Source organism: Manduca sexta, chromosome 22 (genome assembly GCF_014839805.1).
Source record: "Manduca sexta isolate Smith_Timp_Sample1 chromosome 22, JHU_Msex_v1.0, whole genome shotgun sequence".
Taxonomy (NCBI): Eukaryota; Metazoa; Arthropoda; class Insecta; order Lepidoptera; family Sphingidae; genus Manduca; species Manduca sexta.
The window spans coordinates 4,469,998-4,494,235 of record NC_051136.1 but is presented as its reverse complement, the minus strand read 5'-3'; the positions used below and the strand labels follow the sequence as shown (position 1 = coordinate 4,494,235).

At 33.5% G+C, this 24,238-nt stretch overlaps 1 protein-coding gene across 1 annotated transcript; it reads left to right on the top strand.

The window, feature by feature from the left end:
• Positions 1-1,050: 1,050 nt before the first annotated feature.
• Positions 1,051-21,873, top strand: LOC115446645 (tetraspanin-2A). The gene is made up of 5 exons (XM_030173378.2): positions 1,051-1,244; positions 18,615-18,812; positions 19,732-19,908; positions 21,151-21,336; positions 21,624-21,873. The coding sequence occupies exons 1-5, from the start codon at positions 1,152-1,154 to the stop codon at positions 21,699-21,701; spliced, it is 732 nt and encodes a 243-aa protein (XP_030029238.1). The 5' UTR covers positions 1,051-1,151; the 3' UTR covers positions 21,702-21,873.
• The last annotated feature ends 2,365 nt before the right edge of the window (positions 21,874-24,238 follow it).

Here is a 24,238-nt window from a genome sequence, read left to right as displayed (position 1 = left end):
GGCACCCTTATAAAATTACTGCCAAGGAAAAGAATCGCAATACCGAAACGTATGAGGTTACAATAAGCATATTCAAATTGGATGTATGAATCTTTGAAATACTGTTTACTTTTTGATTGGATTAAAATGGTGAATGTTACGAGGAGCTGCTTTCTTTTTCGTAGTTGAGATTTTTAGAGATTCTTCGAATATTTTTAGTAGTGGGCCCGGTAAGCGTTGTTCTGCCAGGGACCGCATTTTTTTTAATTAATTATCCTACGATTTAAGCTGGAACTAACTAAACTCTCATAAAAATGTTCATACAAAAACATGCCAACGTTGCCCGTGTATTTTTAAAATTATTATTTGATACAAACCTTGTCCTGATAATGAGAACGCAACAAAAAAGGAAACCGTCAAGCCGAACGAGCCGTTCTCAACTGATGCTCTTACATAGGTACATGTTACAACTGATTATTATTTATATAGGTAGTATGATAGAGATAATATTTAAGTGTACATTGGACAAATAGCTACCATCATTCTCAAGCATATTTTTTCACTTATTAAATCTTTAAAATATCTGCTGCTACTTCTAGCGAATAGAATAATCTTTGTATCCGTGATATTATTTGAAGCTAACATCAAAATGCACGCGTATTTATACAAAAATATTAATATATGTTGAGAAGCCAATCCACAACGACCAAGAAAAGAATGTGAGAAACAACATTGTACCGCTAAACATAGTGTAACCACTGCTTTAGAATCTATGAAACCATAGTCGGAGCAAACATTTGTTTTGAAGGAAACTGTTTGTTTTAATTCTGGCCCTTTACAAGCCACACGCACATGATAATCCCATGATGAGGAAAGCGATATTATGGTAAATGGTCGAAGAATTTCGTCTCCATTGTATTAGAACACTTGACCTGCTTTTCCCAGTTGAAACCCAATTGGAATTTGATTCAACGCGTCACAATTAGCAAACTCATACAGGTGTGGTAATTCATACTTTATCTTTCCGTTCATTTTTATCTTAGCAAACACAGATAACCTAGCTATGTGTAATGCGTCTATCGCGATAACCAGTTCCGATTCGATCGAGACAGCGAATGGACAGCCCTAATACGTTTCGAAATATTGTTTGTGTTAAAAGTGTTTGAAGTGAAATGGCTGGTGGACAAGGCCCGACGGTCGGGAAACTGGAGTCCCAGATCTATTGTATAAAGTACACTCTGTTTTGCTTCAACGTGGTGTTGTGGGTGAGTACGGTGCAAATTGGAACCAATGGACTTTTCCGTTTCATTTTCTACGTTAGTGTTTGCTTTGAATTACGTGAGCAATTGGCCTGTAAGCGTTTGTGTGATTCTAAGAATTGAATGGTTTGTGCGTCGACGAGCAAGGGGTAGTTCACTAGCTAGGTTAGCTAGTTGAGTACCTATGCACATTGTTGCGACTTAAAATGGTTTGTTGGAGTGCATTGAGCAAATGTTTAAACTTTTGTTTTCGATTGTAGTTAGTAGGACGAATTTACGTCTATGAATCACGTTATGCAATAAAATATCAAATGCATGCTATGCTTAAATCATGAGTGTATGAAAACGCGTTTATCGTGAATCATTCTTTCGACAATGTTTGTAGTTGCGAAACAAAAGGAACAACTTTTAATATTACATACAATTGAACATAATCCGCTTTCCTATTAATATTTTATCTCATTATTAAAGTTATTAAGGTGTAAAGCGTATTTTCCTCTTTGTGTTTTATTAATAATGTTTTAAGTTTATTGGCTAACTTGTACCACGTGGAAGTGAAAAATATATTTGAAAATATATTTAATTTTTAATAACACACATGGCATTAATATTTGGATAAAAATAGCCAGTCTTTATGATTTATAATTTATAGGCGCTTTTTTAATAAATTTCACATACCTGAAAACAAAAATTTCATAAATTTCATTATCTAGATATACACAACCAATAGATTTACCTTTACGGACCGTTTTACTCCATAAATTTATTGATTAAATGAATTTCATATCGCGCTATCAATATAACCTAAAATAAAGGGCCTGGCATAAAGAACGCGTTATCAGTTATAGATAAGCTCGTCCCGTTTTCCACGTACTGTGTGTTCATTGTGAATCATGATTAAAAATATATTCGTATTGTTTTGTTACTTCCGTTGCGACTTCCTATTAATAGTAAGAAGTTATCAAGATGATTCAGCGATGAAGAATTTCATTAAGGATCTTACAAAATATTGATTGTAAATGATAGAAAAACAAAGATATTTTTTTGATGATTTATAAATATAATTTTCGCTGTTGATGCTATGTTTCATATTACAAAGCCTTGCTGTTTTAAATGATTAAAACAAAAACAACATTTTCTTTACGTATGCAAAATGTAATACCTTCTAAAGCCCAAACTTTACACAGAATCAATCTATACTCTAATATTAACGTTATACGAAACAAAATAACCTGCACATTCTTTTTAATTACGTACTTTTGCTCGCCATTAGATTCAGCGTTATTAAGTACGGCTCCACTAGAAACAGTTGCTTCAAGATTACACCGAAAGATCCTCCGTTTAATTGCGAAGGGTTAATGAGAACATTAAACTGTAGATTGCGTCGGATGGAACATATTTAAGAGCATGCTCCTTGTTGTTAACTACATAAATTATCTAACAAGTAAAGTCAGTGGCAAGTAACAGACATTAGCAGCACGTGGTGGCTGCAATAAATCCCACTGATGCAAGTTTGCAGCCCGCAAGTTGACCGACACTGTTAACTCTCGTTAATTAATTAAACCAGAGAGACTTAGGTGACGACTTCGAGTTAGTTATGATAGAATTTTAGAATAACAATAAATATGTCACGAACAGATGATATCGTTTGCACTTACCGTTTATAACAGTGGTTGTATGTGTTCCTTATGATAGATACATAAATATTCACGTATTTAACCCCGTAGGGATAGGCAGAAGAACAGCTGGTGCATCCACATGTCGTCGTGTGTGTTCCGTCCCAAACGTGGTGCATGGCTATCGCAATATAGGGCGCGATTTGCAGACTCCGGATTGACACTGAAATTCAAAATCCATATATATTGCTTTGCCCGTCCATTGATATAAAAACGTGACCTCACAGTGGTAGTCGTACCGCACTCGCAATGCAACTACGCTATCGAGACAGTCCACCGGCGTTTATATATATGTTAATAAATAGCTATTTCTTAAATATTAACACAAGTTTATATTCAATTATATAGTTTTATACTATGAAAATTAAGTGCACATTTATAATTTGTCTATAGGAGCTCGACAGAAAAATTGTTATATAAAATAACTGTGATACTAATTTTGTGAAAGCATAATGTTCAAAATAATACGTCAAAACTTACATAAAAAGTAATTTTAGATGCCTTTAAATAAGAATTAAAATTATTATTATTAAGACGACGAAATATTATTTAAATAACAGTTGTAAAAACAAAAGTATATACTCAGAATAAGATTTCCGCATAAATTTATCTTTAACATAAAGTATCTTTATTAAAATCTATGCGGTGCGAGTACTAATTGGTTACGTCTAGACGTCTGAGACAAATTGGATTAATCCTACCGACATGTCAGGTGATCATAAGGGAGATTCAAAATATTATCATGTTAATGCTTTGAAATTATTCTTACTTTTTAAACACAGAGACAAAAAACAATTGAAAGTTAACGTCACTTAATTAATAAGTATATGTTCGCGATATAAAAATATTTTACAAAATTCAAATTTAACGTATGAGATAATATAAAAAAAAAAAAAATCTTGGCACAGTACAGTGTATCAATATAATGAGTGAATAATGAATATGAATATATGAATAATGAATATTAAAATACCCTGCCTAATTGATTTCACAAAACCCATTAAAAATGTTAATGCGTTTAAAAATCCTCAAGCAAGAGAACAAACCAGGGCCGTTAATCATCCCAGCCGTTCAGAATAAATTGAAGAGCCAGAGTTTGAGCCAAAAACGGTGAACGCCACGTCAAGTGTCGTTCAAACCGCACCTGAACACAGCGAACACTCGTTAAGGTGTTCTCGCCAAATGAGAAATAATTGCTGGAGTTGCGGACCCTGTATCGGTAATTGACTTTTGGATTTGCGCCAAGACGGTGACAACTATTATGGTGACCTAAATGAAATGTATCGCGCCATCGAAATAGCCGAAATAACTATTGTTTATATCTGTTGTTCCGTTTCGATTGTCTTTTTCAATTCCTATCAGCGGATGCTGTCCGAACTTACGTTTGTGCGATGTTCCTTTTTAAATTCTCAATAGCATATTGCTTCACGAAATAAGTTTTGCGAATTTATATTTTAATGCTTAATTGATAAGGTCTTTAGTCTATGGAAATCAACAGACCGTAAAGTCATAAAAGTTAGATGGTCCCGTTAATTAATATTTAGTTCTCGGTTAAGTGGAATTTGCTGTGCAAATAGGTCAAGCATATCTCTGCAATTAACACTTTAAACTTTACTGATCCTACAGATAAGAGTCTTTTAGTCACAAAATTCTATATCCGGAGATATTCATTTAACTTTCTATTCTCTATTCTTAGAATCATGTTTTCCTTACTCATATTCAAATTTCGAGATAAGATAAAATAAATTTGATTTAGATATCGACATATTACAAACATTAAAATGATGCAATCATTTCTTGTTGCAATTATATGAAAATGTATTCAATGAATTCTCAATAGAAGTGCATTAGTAAATCAAGAGGACTCTTAATTATAATCATTTCCCACTCGCTTCCGCTGAATGGATCAATCTAGCGCTTTATAGACTAAATTAGGTCAATTTAAACCGGCTCCATGAAACACCAGTCTTCATCTTATGAAATGAAGCAGCAGTGTTAATTAAAATGTTGAAATAGATGGTTCATCCCCTGTTCGCAGTATAATATCTCTTTAATTAGACATTTTGTTTATGCTAATGAAGGAACTAATTAATTACGTATCGCTTTTTACCTATTTGATTTGTCGTTTGGTCAAAAAGAATGTATTATATGGAGGTTTCCTTGGTAGATATTTTATGTTGTATAAAATAAAATATCTCCAATGACAGTAACGAATATGTTAATTAAGATGTTCGTCGTGTTAAGAATGCTTTGATAAAATCATATTCAGCTTCATTTCCTTTGCTTGGCCTTGTCTACGAGAAATCAAGGAAGAATTGACATAAAGTATTCAACCACGTGGTTTTTTACTTTATTATATATTTTCTCGTGACTAATAAATTTGCTATTTAAGTTAGATAAATACATAAATAAATATACGGAAACCATATTCAAAGTTACACTTGAATGCCTGCAAAATTTGTAACCTGTTATCTATATATATAAAAATCAATTGCTGTTCGTTAGTCTCGCTAAAACTCGAGAACGGCTGAACGGATTTATCTTATCTTGGTCTTGAATTATTCGTGGAGGTCTAGGGAAGATTTAAAAGGTGAGAAAAATTCGAATAATTGCCGGGAAAATCCTCAAAACAGCATTTTTCTATTTCCCATACAAACGTTTTCTAAATAAAATGGAGAGTCAATTTGTAATTTATTACCGCTGCATAAAGTTCAAATTCGAGTGCGCGTTGGAGGATCTAATATCGCGTTCTGAAACTCAACAAAAGTGAAAGTGAATCGCGAACGCGACAAAATTGCATAGTCTCAAAATACATAGTACATAAATAGTGGTCGGCTTCGAGAAACTCAATTTTAGCTAACTTCAGTTGTTAATATAATATATAACTCAAAGGTGACTGACAGTGATATATCAAGGAACAGCCCAAACTATTGGACGGATCGGGCTAAGACTTTACATGCATAAAGCTACTATGACGTAGGCATCCCCTAAGAAAGGATTTTGATAAATTCTACCCTTAAGGGGATAAAATAGGGATGAAAGTTTGTATAAATGTTCTTAGATTTTCGACTGATTGAACTGAAATTATAGATTGGGGATAAAATTAGTTTGAACCTATAAGTACCGGGAAAATATGTAGCAAGACTTTTATCAAACAGTGGAATTTTATCCTGGAAAACACCTTCACGCGGGCGAAGCCGCGAGCAAAAGCTAGTATTAAAATATTTATTGGATTTAAATGGTTTAAAAGCAATTTAATTTTTGTTACAATTTTTTTATAATATGTAGTGATGTGTTGCAATTTAATGAAAGGCTTTTCTTAATATTGTTTCATGAAACGATTGTTAGACAATCGTGAAATTAAGTGGGCCATAAGTAAGCCTTGTTACCTTTGTATGTAATATTTCATAATTCATAGTCATAATCAGTTCAGCCACGACCTATTACTATAATATATTTGGTACTCAAATTTGAAGCTGCGGAATCCATCTCAGCACTACGATAAATTTTTATCTGTTTCTTAAAAGTTTTATCAGGTCTAAGTGTGGTGAAAATGAAAAGTCCCTTGTAGTCCTTGTTACCTAAAACACAAACTTATATGATGTAAAGTAACAACTTGCATGAGTAAATGTTAAAAGTTAAATCAATTGAATCCATAATCGTACCTGATATTTTTTATAACTAGGTACTGAAAATAAATGAATTCCAACTAAGTTTCCAGACGTGTCCAATTTAAATGTCATTTTTAAAACGAGCCATGTTGCTTCACGTCGACTTTATAAAAACTTGAATCCTATGAAGAACTTCGCCACAAAGACGAAGAAATTAAAACCTACAAAAATGTTACCGGAAGTGAAAAGTAAAAACTTACTTCACAAACGTCCTCAAGTTAGTTTAAACCACATAAAAAGTAAAAACCTTCCCTGTTGCACTTTCATTTCACTAATTATACGCTTCGCTAAACTTCAAATGAATTTCTTACGGCTTAAAAAAATTCTTACATATTTTATTTGCGAAATTAGACCGCTGATTAATTTCTTGTTGAAGTTTGTCAAATTATCGTTTATAGGCGCTTTGATCTCAGGTTTTGCATAAGATAGTATTTTAATGTTGGACTTTTTGATTATGTTGCTGTATTAATACCTGCTCTTTTTAAGTTGAATCAGCAATGGTTTTAACGGTTTTAGTTTGTCAAAGAGTAGTGTTTTTTCTTTTAATATTTATACTCTACAAAATGAAATAATTATATTGAAACAATGTGTTGAAGAAACTTTAAAATTTTAACTTGCTTTAAAGAAGTACTTAAAGTCCTTTTTTTCACAGCTACGTTTTTAAAAAAGTGGTTACAAGCGATCACAATTTAAAACATGTTTGATGTGTAATACAAAACACCTAAAAGTCATTAATAAATATAGTACATAGTAACGTCGACGCACCGGATACACATTAAGGGCTTGACATCAAAAGAAAAATCCCAAAGCGCGTTGAAACAACGCGCCCTGCTCAAATTTCAGTTCGCTGAGTCGAATCTCATTCCATTTAAAAAATTTATTTTTCCACAATCTTCCTCGTAAACGACGTGGCTAAGTCACGAGTACTCGCAAAGAAATCGCCCCTGCATTTATGAAAGAAATGGAACATCGTAATAAAAATGGGTGTTATCCAATGTTACGCAGAGCAGGCAAATCTATTTTTAGAAATGTAGGATATTCCATCTATGGTTGGTTGTTGGGGTTTAAACTAAGGAGAACAGTCTGGTTCGATAGTGTCTCTTGAAGGTATTGTGACAGGGTGCTTGTTTGCAACTGTAAGTCAACTTCAAGACTTAAAGTGAACAGCAATGGCGAATGGTGAAAATTTTCAAAAGGTAACCCGAGGCAACAATTAGTTGCCTTGGTTAACATATCGCGGCCAATTTAATACAAAACAAAAACTAATACAAACGTAAATAAACCCAAAAGGGAAGCCGGTAGGAATCGGGTTGTATAAACGCTTTGCCACTGTTGAACAGTCTTATAACTAAATACTGGTGATTATGTCTAGGTTTAAAGTGATGTAGAATACTCTTGTATTGCTAATGCCAATGATCAACGTCTTACATTAAATGTCATAAAGTATATAAACATTTTTCATAGAGTGTAGGGTTTAATATTACGCTAGTGGCAGGATATATTTTATATACGCCCGGATCTCAGTCTATGTCCACCTCTTCGCTGATATATGAATGAACTTATTTAAGTATATGTGTATCAAAAAATAAAAGTTACAATTCCAAGTTCCAAACCTCTAATATCTTTAGTATAAGCAACTACCGTAAGGTGTGTTGTACACAAATAGTTTGGTGGTTATAGATTGCAACTGAAATTTATTGTGTGGGGAAATGTATGATGTGATATATGGAGCCTCGGCTATATCCAGCATCTTGAAAAATGACCAACCCGAATAAACTTCTCTGTAGGTGCACGTTTGTATACAACGATGCAATGTGATAAGTTTGAAATATATTATGGATTTGAAAGAATTTTCCATCAGTGCTTCTCTGTCCTTTAATGTTTCGATATGATTGACATTGTAACCAATATACGACATTATAAAAAAAAACGTTTAAGATAAAAAGCATATACTCGAAACAAACATAGCTTTGTGGCAGTCGATCCTAAAGTATGCAACTTGCTCATCTTCCAATTCAGATGTATAAAAGAAATATGTCCTTTGGTTTGGAATACATATACAGATAATCATAGGATTATCCGTAGCACCAAAATCTGTAGAAATAGCTATAATTATTGTGTGAAGCTATAACAACTAATAACGGTTTCCTTAAATTTATGTCTGAAGGCATCAAAATAATGGATTTAAGGAAATCTGTTGAGCTAGTACAAAAAGGTTATAACCCTTACAAAAAAGTCAGAAATCAAATCGATTCCAAATTCGATCCGCTTACCGCGAGATGTCACAACATTAAGGGAATTGTTTAATGCGTTAAAAAAATGAGGACGAATTCATTCAGGCGGGAATTGCGTGAGATAGACAAAACCCACATATAAGATATTCAAATCCCTTAAGTGCACGTTGCGGTTGAATTGCGAGAAAAAAGTCCCATTTTGAAACGTTGTAAAACTCTTTATTATTCGAGGTTTGCAGGTGTCTCTCAGGAGATACAATAGGAAGTGGGACTGACGGCTGTTACCGTGCAAAACCGGGACGCGGGGACAAAGATAATAGTTTTTTTTTCATCGCTCAAAAGATTTAAGCACGGTTTTCACTAAACGTACGAGGAAATTGGATACGTTATGTTGCGGGACTTAATATATCGTCAAGGCTTGTCGGATTAGGATTTAGTTTAAAATGAGATTATGTTTAATTATATTACGTTAGCAAATGCATCTTCTGATCATGTAGACTAATAACGGTCAACTCATCAAAATGTCAACACATCAGGATCCCTACGTCACGAGATCATAAACCCATCTTGCTTAGCTTATGATAGGAAATATCTGGCAAAATTTATATGTAATTTATCAGCAGCGTTTGATTGCTTAGCTATACAATCAAACGATAAAGTGCTATAAGTTTATTAAAAAGTTGTAGACGGTATTTCGGAAGAAGAAGGTATCGGTAATCCTATAGTTCTTTAAACGTTAGTCTATGCAACAAAGAGGACCCCGTCACCATTTCGGGCACAATCATCAATTTTTGGGAGTATAAATATTTTTCAAGCACTCACAAATTATAATGGTTCAGACTGCGAAACAAGTAAAAGGAATCACCAACCCGTGTCTGATCAAAACAAACTAAATCCAGGTTAATTTAACAGGAAACTGAGCTAACCTACAAAGTAATATCCCATCTCGCGTAAAAATTACCATCACATCCCTTGAACATAACCTAATTACTACAAATTGCAAGGAAATGAGCGACACGAGCCTCGCGTTAGATGAACCGTCTCATCCGACGCATTACCTCGACATCCTACGGAGTAATATCATATTCGTAGACACTGAGTCGAAAACGAGTTTCACGTGACTTTTTACGATCCCATAAATTTTTAATGTCGAAAAGTGTCTGCAGTTGAAGTAACGTAATACTTAGTCGAAGTACGAAATGATACAATATTATTTCAAACATAACACGTAAATTATATTTGAAATAACATTTATCATTTCGAATATTGATCAAATTTCTGAACACTTTAACCACATCAGTCCATATTACTACATTTATTATGTTTTCGGTATTACGAAACACAAGTTTTACGAACTTTTCTTGATAAAGCAATAAAAACTTTTTGAATTGTTTAGTGGCAACTAACATTGGATTTATCACGATCTACGCTAGCAAAAAGTCTCGAACAAAAAGTTTTTTATGTCTACCATGTCTATTAATTATTCTCATCGAAAGCCAACGCAGTTATTATCCTACTTTATCGCCGGAATACAGAATAGCTTCGATTCTAATTCTAACTTTAGGCATTAAAAGGAACATAATGCTATTTATGGGACAATAGCTTGGCTGTCAGTGTCTTTTTTGAGGTTAATAGATATACTTTTTAACCTCTGCGGTTTTATTGTAATAATGGTAAATTAGAATAAAATTGGTTCGACTATTCAAATAGTACACTTTAATCAATTCAAAGGACATTGTTCTGTGCCCATACATAATTCGCCCTGGAACCAACAGCAATGGAAAAATGTTTGTAATATTTAGAATCATTAATAAATTCTCATGACATATTATTTATAAAACGGACAAGCTGGGATATCGCATCAATCCAAAAAAACGATGAGATTTTGAGGTTATAATTGATAGTAAACATTGAAAGCTTTTCAATGTTCAAGGTAGATTTATAGTCCTATCATTTACGCTTAAAATATGCTTTTATTGATATAAGTACCTATCTAATATATATAAGCCCTAAAGATTCATCACTATGTAGGTATCTGATTATTTTTTACTTAAATCAGGCTATTTTAAGACTTGATTCATATAATTTTTTATAAGTAAAAAGGTACCTAATTATGTAGTTATAGTATTTACATCCTCTAAGAGTACCCTTCTGATTTTATGTATTTTCTATATACAACGTACGTCGTACGTATTCCCCGAAGAGACAGACAGAGACGCACTGTTGAGCATTCACGCTTCATCAGAAGCATGGCATATTTTACACACTTTTGGTAGACTCTTAGGGCATGTAGGATTACATTAAACAAATAAAAAAATATTTTTAGTTCATATTATTTATTTCCTCATCACCTACATTGTTTTATAAAATATTATCTGAGTATTGTGCAGGAGGGTTGTTGTTATGGTATTATTTATCAATTCAGTTTTGCCAATCACAATCACCGAGTCCGGAGTTCCAACATTCTACTACAGAGCACGCAGCTTTTATTAACATTGTTACAGCTGAAGTATGTGCTCTTGGGCCGTGGTCCAACATGCTGTACATATAAGATCAAGGGCTACAACCTGAAAAAAAACAAACACATTATGCTCAAATTAGAATGGCAATATATTAATATTGTGTCACACGGAAAGCAGATTTATGTATTCAAATCTTCCAGCTGAATTAAATGTAAGAAACCTTCAAGCATATAACACACATTTTTAATCAACAATATGCTTGCTAGTTTGCTCTTAAGTTGCCACAGCCACATGCTAAAGTGTGTTGTAGGTAGTATACAGACTCTGTTCGCTGTCTCCACGCAGTTACCAAGAACAGGAAGTTTGGCGGCAGTTAAACTTGTACGATTAAAGAAAAATGTGCTTACCAAACGAGGCGCTGTCCATTGTTGTATACAATGGCGAATCTGCTCGTTCTCCAACACCATGGATCCGCCAGCAGAGCCACAATTAATGCAAAAAGCAATTTCCATTTCTTATCCGTTATCAATGCCAGGTAAATTGTTACATCAGTTCACAAAGTCCAGAAATCACAGCCAGTGTATGTCGATATCGTAATCAATCGCACAGAGTCTTTATAATAGCCGAATCGTCAATGATATAGTGAGAGTCAGAGAATTATAATATATTATATGGAAAGTGAGAGTCTAGTTTATTTGTCTCTGATGAGTGAAGTGTGAGTGACATTAAATTGAATTGAAAAATGAAGTAAGAATTAGGGATACTACTCGACCAGATTCTGGATCGATTATATCGATCATTTATACAAAAATCGATTTTATTCAACATAGGGTTATTTTTATTCGGAAAAATATTTAGCGGGACCCTTATCCCGCAAAATCTTTCACACGGGCGGATCCGATAGTAATTTAATATGGAGAGAGTTTGAGGCCCCTGGATGGAGGGAGAGAGAAGAACGCTACTTTTTATATGTATAATTCATAAATATTTTGTACGACAGAAAAATAAATGTTCGCATAATATATTATGGTCTGCTATCTGTACGAAGCTAGGGCGGGTCGCTAATATAGAATCTTAATAAACAAAGTAAATCAATATGAATTAAAAACTAAAAAAAAAACATTTTTCATAGACGACTTGATCTATAATCAATTTAGTCCTAAAACTAACTACTTATTTTTTTGAGACGCATCCACTGCTCGATTAAATATTATTATAATAATTAAAGAACATATCGCCTCACAAATCGAATATATTAAAATGTTTCAATAATTAATTATCGGTAATTACATTTATCGTTTTGTCAAACAGCTACATCTCTATACACAATTAGTTGTAAACATGTCGGCGACTTTGACTTTAAGTCGTTACAATACTTTTATATATTCATTTTGGATGTAGCAGCTTGTCCGTTTTATACACGTATTTGCAAATAATATAAAAAAATACATAAATAGTTATGGTGCTAGTCACACCTTTGTTGGTTCTGGGGCCGTTTTCGACAATGTCCTTTCAATACCTCTCCTATCACGATATATAGGGCTCTATATAAATTAAAAGTAAAACACGTTTATCGCAGTGGTACTAGTCAGCCACTCAAAATGACGTCATTACATTATTACTCATAACAAATAGTATTGAAAAACCAAAGTTTACGCCATATTACATACTGATAATAGCACAGTAACGAATCAATACTTTGCTTCAAAATTTGAATTTCGCAAATAATTAGAGTTTTGTCTTCAACTCGCCCCTACAAAGAACGTATCAAAGCTGTTTTGAATTTCATGGCCTCCAAAGAAATGGCGCAAACAATCTGCCTTAGATGGCTCCAAATGTTGTTCACGAGTTGTCACTTCGTTGATAAACAGCCATAGCCTTTCCATATATATTATAATTCTCTTTGCCGCAGCCGCACTGACACCTCGGTATACCTCAGAGGCTTTGTCTGCCATGCGTTGCCATGACAACTACTTGACAGCGAAGCGAAGGAACAAGGTGCGGTGAAAGTAAGGACAAAATCCCACAATACAATGCATCATATCAAATGACGTCTAGACACTTCAGGTTATGTGAAATAATAAAAAGGTAGATGTATGTAAGTACGTATGAAAAGTAGTATTGAGTGACAGACTCTAAATATTATATTCTTTTATAGGTTTTACTTTAAAATGAACAGTCTTATAAAAAATCGCAAAGCTATGCTTAGTTAAAACACAAATTAGCTCGATCAGCTGTAAGTCAAAACCCGCCATCTTAGCTCTTACTTCTTAATTAGGTTTAAACTAGGAACCGGTGATGTTTTTGACAGCTATTTAAGCAAATCTTTACCACCTCTTAAGCTAAAACAAGTTTATAATTAAGACTAGAAGTGTCCAATTATCGTTTAAAACGTTGCATACAATACGTTTCTCGCATAATTATGTCCTTACTTAGAATGCACCAAATGTTATATTTAGTAAACACGGTAAAGTATCATGACTGTTAGGAGAAAAAACACATGATCTAGGAATACATAACGATTAATATATACATAAAAATTAATACATATATACATAACGATTCGGTCTTTCTTTACCTAGTTCGATCTATGCTCCCAAAAATAGTTCCATCGCGCCTCCAATCGTATTTAATTTAGTAGGTAGATAATAAATTATTCAAAGATTTCTTCGGAATAAATTGATTACAGGATTCAGCGAAATAGTTGCGAAGAAAACATGTGTATTATTTATAGTTCCACTTCTTCATGTTGATACTTAATTATACGTTCTTGGAAGCATGAGAGTTCGTCGCAATGGCAATATCACATTTATAGTAGAAATGTACTTACACTAAATTACAAAACGATTTTTAAAAAATCAGAAAAGTAAAACAGAGATTTTTGTTGAAAATATTATTCAGCGATAAATTTTGGCTCAGTGTAAGCAGAAGTAAAGACGCATTTTTATTAAAGCAATGTCAAAACGACCCTGTATATATAAGTATAGTATATTGTATATTATGTGTAATCATAAATCCATTACTCGACAGATTTTGATATAATTTTTAACACCGTTCAGAGTTTTGAGTTCTGCATTCCCGTCTATAACGTTTCTTTAGTCTATCTACCGTTAATAATATTTCTTTACCATATTGTAATTATTTTTCAACAAATATATCTAATTTTAACGCACAATACGTACAAAACTATACTAACATATAATGAAAAAGGCATCCGAAGCCAAATAGTTAGTCGATTTCTCAAATTTCGTTCGCAGATGTTCTCATTTATCATCCCCGTTCCATGTATCAGAGGTTATTCGACCATTAATGCCGTGGATATATGTCCGTAATAATCTAAGGCCCGCTGTATATTTTGCATTTTGGCGTGTTATAACCTACGTTCTGTTTATTGCGTATATGATATACTGTTGTGGATACAAACACCGTAGGGTAACTTCAGTAATTACTAAGAATTATATGTCTTTGTCTACGCATCCTACGTCGCGTCGGCCGCATTGCGCAAATCGTTCCTACCGATCGGCGTGTAAATCTGTGATTGTTCGACGATATCACTCGAGCCTATTGTCACAGCAACACACTTTCTAAATCTTTAGATATTTTTATTCATACTTATTACAAACAACTTTTACTCGCAGCTTCGCCCGCGTGAAGAAGTAAAAAGTGGCTTATAGCCTTCCAAGGGTCTTAAACTATCTCCATACCAAATCTCATAAAAATCCGTTCAGTAGATTTTGAAACAATCGATAAATATTTCGGTGAATTATTTTTATTTATATAGATACGTAGTTGGTTTTTTTGTTTCGTCTATGAATGAGAAAATAATGACTCAATATTTACCATACAACTCAAATAATAAAACATTAACAGACTAGAATTCACTAAGTTTATTGAGCAAGCTAGATGCTTACATTCAAACACTAAACATGTGCAAAGAGCCTTATGATTACATTTCCACGGACAAACGTACGAGTCAACTTTCCGGCTCATTTGGCGATCGTAATGGATTGCGAATTGTCTCGAAGCCTTTGCTTGCACACAGCTATGTGTGGGCTTTGTCTGGTTTTGTTCAATCTTTTGCGTCCCTGCCAATTACTGTAATGTAGTGTTGTATGTGATCGGGGCTTTTTCTATTATATGTGTTTTAGTGGCGTAATTATATTACAGTATGACTGCAGTGCTCAGGTCTCGGATTCGATCCCCGAGTGATATGGGTTTTTCTACTCAGTATCAGGCTGGAGTCTGGAATTTATTAATAATAATATATAATTATATATTATATAAAAGCGGCGATAGCCTAGTTGATTGTGGAATGGACTGCCGACGACAAATGTCCGCAAGTTCAAATCCCAAGGGCACACACCTCTAACTTTTCTTAAAAAATTATGTGTGTATTCTTTGTGAATTATCGCTTGCTTTACCGGTGGAGGAAAACATCGTGAGGAAACCTGCATACCTGAGAAATTCTCTATTAGGAATTTTTGAGAGTGTGTAAAGTCTACCAACCCGCACTAGGCCAGCGTGGTGGACTAAGACCTAATCCCTCTCAGTAGTAGAGGAGGCCCGTGCCCAACAGTGGGACAGTATATAATACAGGGCTGATATTATTATTAATATATTATGTATATTATTATTATGAATTGATGTATGAATAGTGTGTAAATAAAGGAAAAAATAGGCATACAAAAAACTTTGCTAAAACAATAATCCCTTTACGCTTTAAATTCAAAATCAAAGCAAACACATCAGCAATGACTGGAATATAATTAAATAAAGATAACACAGCGCCTAGTGATATCTAGTTGAAAATACAATTTGCGCGGGGTCATTGCTAAACAAAATATACCCATACATTATCCGTAGCTATAATAAATAATTCCTGATTCAACCTACATTATTCTATTATTCTGTTGAGAGACCATTTGTTTACGACATCCCCGGAGTATAAAGTCTATTACAAAAAACTGTCATGAAAAGTTAAATATCGTTGAAGTTGGAATAAGAACGGAAGTTGAGTGGGGCGTGAATATTAACTTAGTATAACATAGCAATTAGTTTGAGAAATGGATTGCTGTAGAATTCTGAATAAGATTACAACAAAAAATTGATTTATCACATTATTGGGATTATATAATACAGGTTTTCTTTAAAATTTGCATCAGGCACCAGTCTCTCACAAGGGCGGAATCTAGTTTGAGGTACACGTGTAATTGTGACCATAAGACTGATTTTATAGAGAAAATAAATGATGAATGATGATTATAGATTTCTGGTAGTGATTTCCCTCATATAATATTCAATTGATTATTCATAAGAGTTTTTCGCTACATGTATAAGAAGATAATCGCTGGCTAGGCAAGTCTAAACACATATATCAACTTACATTTGAACAAGCTGCACGGAACACAACCGCATTTTATGAGCTCTTAAGACATGAAACAGAGCAGTAAGAACTAGCAGACCTCCGCACTCAAATGCCACTAACTAAACATATTTTTAACAATTCAACTGATCAAAACAAAGCGTTTAGATAATCAAACTATAAAGTGTAGTCGTGCCCATATCTATATCACCGAATTGATAGCGTGGAGTCAACAAGGCGCAAAGCAAACATTCCTGTACATATGTATGGACCAGTAAATATCCCACAATAGACTCACTTTTATCTCACTGTTCGGGAAAAACAAAGCCATTATAAGTAATGCCGTGATATCTACGACTCATTCAGAACCGAATAAAACATGGCCGACTCAGAATTAATGAGATTATAAAACTTTTACATCCAAACTTCTCTATTCATGTTTTTTATCGATTCGGTTTGTAGTGTCTGAGGTGGGTTTGTTTGAAAAGTTTTGATTTTAAGCCTATTTGTTTCGGTTATTGGGAATTTTATTATTTCTTTAACGATTGAGTAATTTATATATATTTCTATTCGATTAAAAATAGTAATTTAAAGTAGCGTGGACAGCCTAACATATTGTTCACGTTCCATTTAAATAAATTAGGCTATTATCCATTCTAACACAATTTTGGCTATCGTCTAGTCTCCTATGAATACAACTACTGCGCTGGACAGCTTCATACAAAGGAATATCATTATACGTAGATATAATTACGTTACTTCAGAGACCTACCACGGTATAACCAAAATTTAATCGAGTAGCACCTACCACCTAGGTCTTAGACGATGTTATCATAGGATACTAGTAATAAATCAAATTTACTCAAGAATCTAAGTCTGTCTTTATGTCAAAATGCAGATTGTATTTTTGAAGTCTAACTATAAACAGCTAGGAGCTATCAATTGTATTCTTATTTGAAACGATAAAAATAGAGGTATATGGCATCCTTTAACGTTCCAAAACATTTTAATAATAATATTAGCAAGCAAATATGGCATTTACTTCATTCTTCTCAGTTCTATCATCTATAAAGGCATATATGATATAACGTCTGTTAACGTTCTAAAACATTTTAATAATAATATTAGCAAGCAAATATGGCATTTACTTCATTCTTTTCAGTTCTATCATCCATAAAGGCAACTTAAAAAAATACTTACCTAAATTACTTAGTAGGTACTAAACAAAGTACTCAACCTTTCTTTGTCGTAAAAATTTATTGAATTTTAACAAAATGAATGTCTAGGGTTTTTCAGCCGGCACTTAGGGCTTAAATACTTATTTCAACTTTAAATAGCATTCTTAAATGAACTGTAGGCAATTTCACTCATGATTGGGTTTATTTTTCGTCTTGCAATTTCTTATTTAAGAATTTTATTTAATCGAATAATACGGCAACTAAGTTATTTATCAGCTTGTTGCAATACCCATTGATACTATATTATGATGTCGAATTCCCTTCGCGTGATCATCAGTTCACATATCCTTTCAGTCTGACTGATGGAAATTCGTAAAATTTTAAGGAGATAACGATTGACAAGTTTAACATTGTGTATGATAACTAAAAATGTGAATTTATATAAAAAGACAATACTTGCGAGATATCACGCACTAAAGAAAACAATAGCAACACTTTAGACTATATTCTCTTTGAGAAGTGTAGTCAAAAACTATTTAACATATTCTTATTGCAACGAAACTGAGATAAAAGCTAGAAAATGAAAATATTTTTATATCACATTACCATAATCAGGTCAGGCAAGATAAGATGTTTTATCATAACGTAATATAACAAACTAAGAACCAAGGACAGCCGATTACTTACCTCTATAACATTTTAGCTCATACTAATTTTGAGAATATTACAGGTGTGCCTATAATTAAAGTAGAAAGTAATTCAGTCCTAATATTAATTTAACTATTCGTTGCAGTTATTCGGCGTCTCCATATTCGCACTATGTCTCTGGATCTGTCTGGAGCCTGGATTCAACGAATGGATGAGAATCCTTGAGCTCCAAAAGTACTTCATCGGCATCTATATAATCCTTATCGCTTCTCTCGGTATCATGGTCATCGCCTTCCTTGGTTGCGGCTCAGCACTCATGGAAAACGTCATGCTTTTATATGCGGTAAGTTAAATTCATTTTTAAAACCTATAAGTGGAATAAGAATACGATACATTTTGAGTAAGTACTTCTTCTAAGTTATGCAATAGAATAAAGACTATGTTATTTTTTATAGAAAGAACTATGCCGCATAAATAAAAATGAGTAATCAACTAGAAAATGTTCATAAATAAATCAAGTTTGTTATCGTCAACAAAAGTTATGATGACTCTTCAAAGTAATCGTGATCCGTAAATTGTCCGCTTGCAGAATTACGGTATTGTTCTACATCGAATTTCCGTTATTATTCATGTATCTTAGATCTTCAACCTGCAGTTACAATAACATAATTTCTCGAAGCTAAGAGCAATCGCAAGCGATAGCCATCTAAATGGTAGATAAATTTATTAATAATACGATGTCTATATTCCATAATGCAACTGCAGTATACAAAGGGCAATGTCCCGACGCAGCTGTAGCGTTTCTAAGTTCTTACACATATCATTCACTATGCAGACGGTACGGCGCTATAGTCCATGGCATATGTGCCGAGTACGGTCAGCGTCCATTCTTGGTTAATTTAGAAGCTAAGGACACATCTGGTGAGATATAACTAAGAGACAGTGTTAGGCTTGATATTGCCGAGTTTAGTGATATAGACACAAGAATGACGAGTAAGCCATTAAGAAAGACTTGAAAGACAAATAAAATATAAAAAAGGTAATATTATCGGCACTGACGGAAGAAAAATAAACGTAATTGCTTTAATACAAAACAAATAATAAAAACCTAATGCTACTATACTATTTGGTTATTTAAGTAATCTCGTTTTCATTAAGCTACGAAAGCCCAAAAAAGTATTCATAAGCCTTTATAGTACATAACACCTATTTCTTCATATTTTATAGATACCAACTTACTTTAATAATACATTTATTTCTAGTACATAGGCACACAAATCGCCCTATTCGTGTTCGGTTTGGTCGGTGCGTGCGTCGTCTTGGACTTCTCCACATACGACTCCAGCATCCAACCCCTCATCAGAGACGTTATCGTGAGGCTTATGAACAATCCACAGCATGAGGGCAGTCGAGAGATCTTGAGGATGGTGCAAGAAGGTGTAAGTAACAATAACTATCAATATTTCGAAAATGTGTTCAAAGATATATGATAGATATTTCAAATGCTTTTAAAATCTGCTCTATGTAGAATATTTTTTGTCAGTTCAAGAGTAACTAGTTTTGGAGTTAGCCTTGATAGATCAGCTTAATTATTCTGGTGATTTCACAGAACGCCACATCTTATTTTAACTTTTTAACAAATGAGTTACTTTTAAATTATGAATAATTTCATAATACAATTTAACGTGGAAAGCGAGATATTTGTTTGATGGAAAAAGATCAATAGTTATCTCTGCATTCAGCTTTTGTGTTGTAGAATAATACGGTATTGCGTCCTTTCCTACAAAAGAGTATCGCTGTATAGTTTATACAGAACATTGTAAAAAATATCAGCAGCTAATACCGGCTTATTTTTCTCCATTTTGTTTTGGCAAAAGCAAGATTATTCTACAATAGCACCCGTATAGATCATAAAGATTTGAAGTTAAAAAGTGCAAAAATTATCGTACATTCGAAATACAAAGCGTCGGTCGCATGTAAGAAAAACTAAAAAAGTCGTTTGAAACATGAAATATTCGCACTTTTTCTTTGTAACGGTTCAGCTCTGATGAAATGTCAGTTTTGATTTTTTGCCTAGTCAAACTATAGGTTGAAAAAAGGCGCCACCTAACGAAGCAAACACCAAAACGCATTTACCAAATGGACAGTTGACGTGGAAACTGTACCGGGGAACACGAAGCTGGCGTGGTGACGGCAGACCTCTGCGCGCTAATCAAATGGCTTGTGCGCCGCGCGCCGTGCCCGATTGAACATAGCTCCAATCATAAACTCTGCCCGTATCGAGCTCGGCTTAATTCTGATACGGTGCATACGGCGTTCAACGTAAATCATGCTGCCAATGGAATAATGTATCCTAACGCTAGGACTCAGCTAATTACACATTGTTGATCTTAATGATTTTGTCGAATTGACATATCTGTTGTGATGTTAGCAACAGACTTTTATTGTTCACCTGCCCATACAGGTTTAAATATGATTACTGATATAGTTAAAACATTTAGCAGAATATTTCACGCATTGTGTGCTGTAATTTAATTTTCAATTACACTACTTTCAATGAAACTAAAATTAGTATCGGCTTCATTGCAAGTCATAGCATTGTATCCAAAAAGTGGAAAATGAGTAATAAAAACAAAACGTTCAAAAAACTTTTCATCACATTATAACATTAAAATTCCCAGATCGGTTGCTGTGGTGCTGACGGCCCTATGGACTACATCAATCTGAACAAGCCCTTGCCAGCTGAGTGCAGGGACTCTGTCACCGGCAACGCCTACTTCCACGGATGTGTTGACGAGATGACCTGGTATCTGGAGGGGAAGACCGGCTGGCTAGCAGGCATCGTGCTTGCCTCCTGCATGATTTCAGTATGATTATTTAATTCTCTCCCTTTTGCTATTAATAAATCTATTCCATGACTGCCCAATTCAAAGCATTTTGTTTTTAGTAATGTTGATAAATAATTATTTTCAAAATTAAATCCTGATCCTGATCCTGAATAGACTTATCTTGATTGTGGGAATCCATAAATGAACTATATAAAATATTACATAATAATTTTACTATTACATAAAGGTTTGAGGCATAAAGTGATCCAGGTTACTTATTTTTAATTAAGGATATATTTAACTTTAAAAACCATTATTCATTATAGGTTATAAATGCAGTGATGTCCCTGGTTCTTATCCAAGCTGTGAAGAAAGAAGAAGAGGAATCGACAGTTTATAAGTAAATAAGTATACATACGAATTTAGTTGCCGAATAAGGTTTATATCTTATAATAGAACGCTAAAATATTTTCAATATTTTAATCATAACTACCACCGTATTTTGTTATTTAAGTTAAATTTAGATTTGTAATTTGATTTATCTTATTAATTAAAAGTATTTTTACTTAAACTAAACTTTTCTTTATCCTATAAACAATGATATTAGTTTTAATTTTATTCATAATGTCTTATATTATTTCCTCAATAGCATAATACACATCGCATAGATATACTCATTCATACAAAGTGTAAGCAAAAATGTGTTAAATCCTATCCATTAACAGCAATGAGATAACTTAATCTGGATGATTTCTTATGTTTGCGTGAATGTTAGACAATAAAAAAACCCAGGATAAGCCTCTGTATATCTGGTTCCAACAGGCCGACATAATTGTGTAGAGTCGACAATCTTTTGGATCCCACTCCATTTACCGTCAGATACAGTGTGGTCACTGCTGTGCCCGTAACAAAGAAAAATCTACCACCAGTAAGAAATATGTAATTGTGGATGAGGTAATTGTTTAAGGACAATCGTGACCTTTACCTACCGAGTAGTAGACAAGCGGCACGCCTAACTCTTTCTGTTTCATAAAAAATAATTAATTATCTACAAGATAGTTTGTAATCTGCGCAGTTCGCAATAGCGTTTAAAGTAAGTTTCAAATAGTTTGTTGGTACACCGTAAACGTGCATCTAAATAACTTACAGCTCCTGTTTCTGTGTCTTTTACGTTATCTATGTTATGTTGGTTGACGTCTTATCAACTTTATAATTACAAAAACGATCTATGAAAGTTATATTATGTAGTCAAATGAGTAAAAATATTACCATATTTATCATTAAGTATGTTTCAATTTATATTCTAAATTCCTTCTGTTTGTAATATAATTATTATTTATAATAAAATATTTCGTTAAAAATATCCTATACAATTTTTATTACATAAATATTTAACCCAAAAAAAGACAAGGCCTTAAAATACTGCTGCCAAAATATCGACAGTACATTACTCTCATAATTATAATGTAAAGCGCCTTTCAAACACAATCGACACGAACAGTCGTATCAAAACAGCAGTTGCACAGTGGAATAATAAAACATTTATCTGTTTTCCGGTAACAAACACATTTAAGACCATTGTTCGCGATTTAAATATCAACGCCTCAACCAAGCAATTGGACGTCATTTAACACACAATTTTATATTCAATGAATTATATACATATAATCAATGACATACTTTGAGCTTTAATGTGGGCAGCATAAATAGCTTTTTGACCATTCCAGTATCGGAAGAGGCTAAAGGCTTATTAAAAAAATATTTTGATTTTATAAAAAAATAGTAGGCATGGATAAAAGTGGACGTACGGAGCGACATAGTCGTGAAATAATGACCAAGCTCCTTAAATAAAGATTAAAAAAAAAAAAAAATGACATCTTAGAATCATATTAATATATGATTCTTGTTTTATGAAACTAATAAAACAAGAATCATATATTAATATGATTCTGGTTTTATTAGTTTCATAGTATTATCTCTATCTTCGTGGCTTTTATCTGGTAATATAGAGAACGTTATTATAGGTCTTGAATTTTGATTTGCTTTTATACGAACACAACAAACTTACCACATTACACCTGCCAATGATTGGAGTGGAATCGTCTGATGAGAGATGATTATCTTTCAACAGTCGACACAATTATGCCGGCTTGTTGAAACTGGATATACACAGGCTGAATCCGAAACGCGACACACTTATGTGGCGCCTATAAATTGAGTGGACTTACGAAAGATGATGAGATGATCCCACAGCAGTTGACACAATTATGCCGGCCTGTTGGAACTGGATATACACAGGCTGATTCCGGAACGCGACACACTTATGTGGGCTACTATGGCGGGTTCAAACACCTTGTGTACGATAGTCGCTATCCGGGCGGATATAAAATACATCCTATTACCAGCAAATTTCAATACATAACCCATGCGGCATATCATGCGGCAACATGCTAATTCACAAATACGTCATTTTTAGGTAGATAGAACGAAAATCATGCATGCAAAATCCTTTTATGACGAACACTATTTTAGGATTCTCTCTAAGCCTCTTAAAAACCAAAGTATAGATCAACCCGCATTGGACCTGTTTGTGCTAAACCTCCTGAATTTATGTGGGTAGGCTCACACAGACGTATATTAGTAACCGTACGCTTTTTAGAAGTCAGTTCTAAACTTTCTCGGACTATGCTCTGTTTATTTTTGTTCTAATAACTTATTTTAATGATCCAAGAAAGTTTTCCATTATCCAACCGTTTTGTATTTTACTGTTCAAAATATGTACGGAATATATTTTACGAATTAGGAAATGTATTAAATGTATTCCTATTTCTAATTTGATAAAGTACTTTCTAATACATTTAGAAAGAACTGTATAATATCTATATAAATCTAAATATATAAAAAGTGTATTCTAATTTATAGCCATCGCTATGGTTTACAT

Coding starts and splice junctions, on each gene's coding strand:
- LOC115446645 (XM_030173378.2), top strand. CDS start 1,152: ATGGCTGGTGGACAAGGCCCGACGGTCGGGAAACTGGAGTCCCAGATC. Junction 1,245..18,614: donor GCTTCAACGTGGTGTTGTGG/GTGAGTACGGTG, acceptor TATTCGTTGCAG/TTATTCGGCGTCTCCATATT. Junction 21,337..21,623: donor TTGCCTCCTGCATGATTTCA/GTATGATTATTT, acceptor TATTCATTATAG/GTTATAAATGCAGTGATGTC.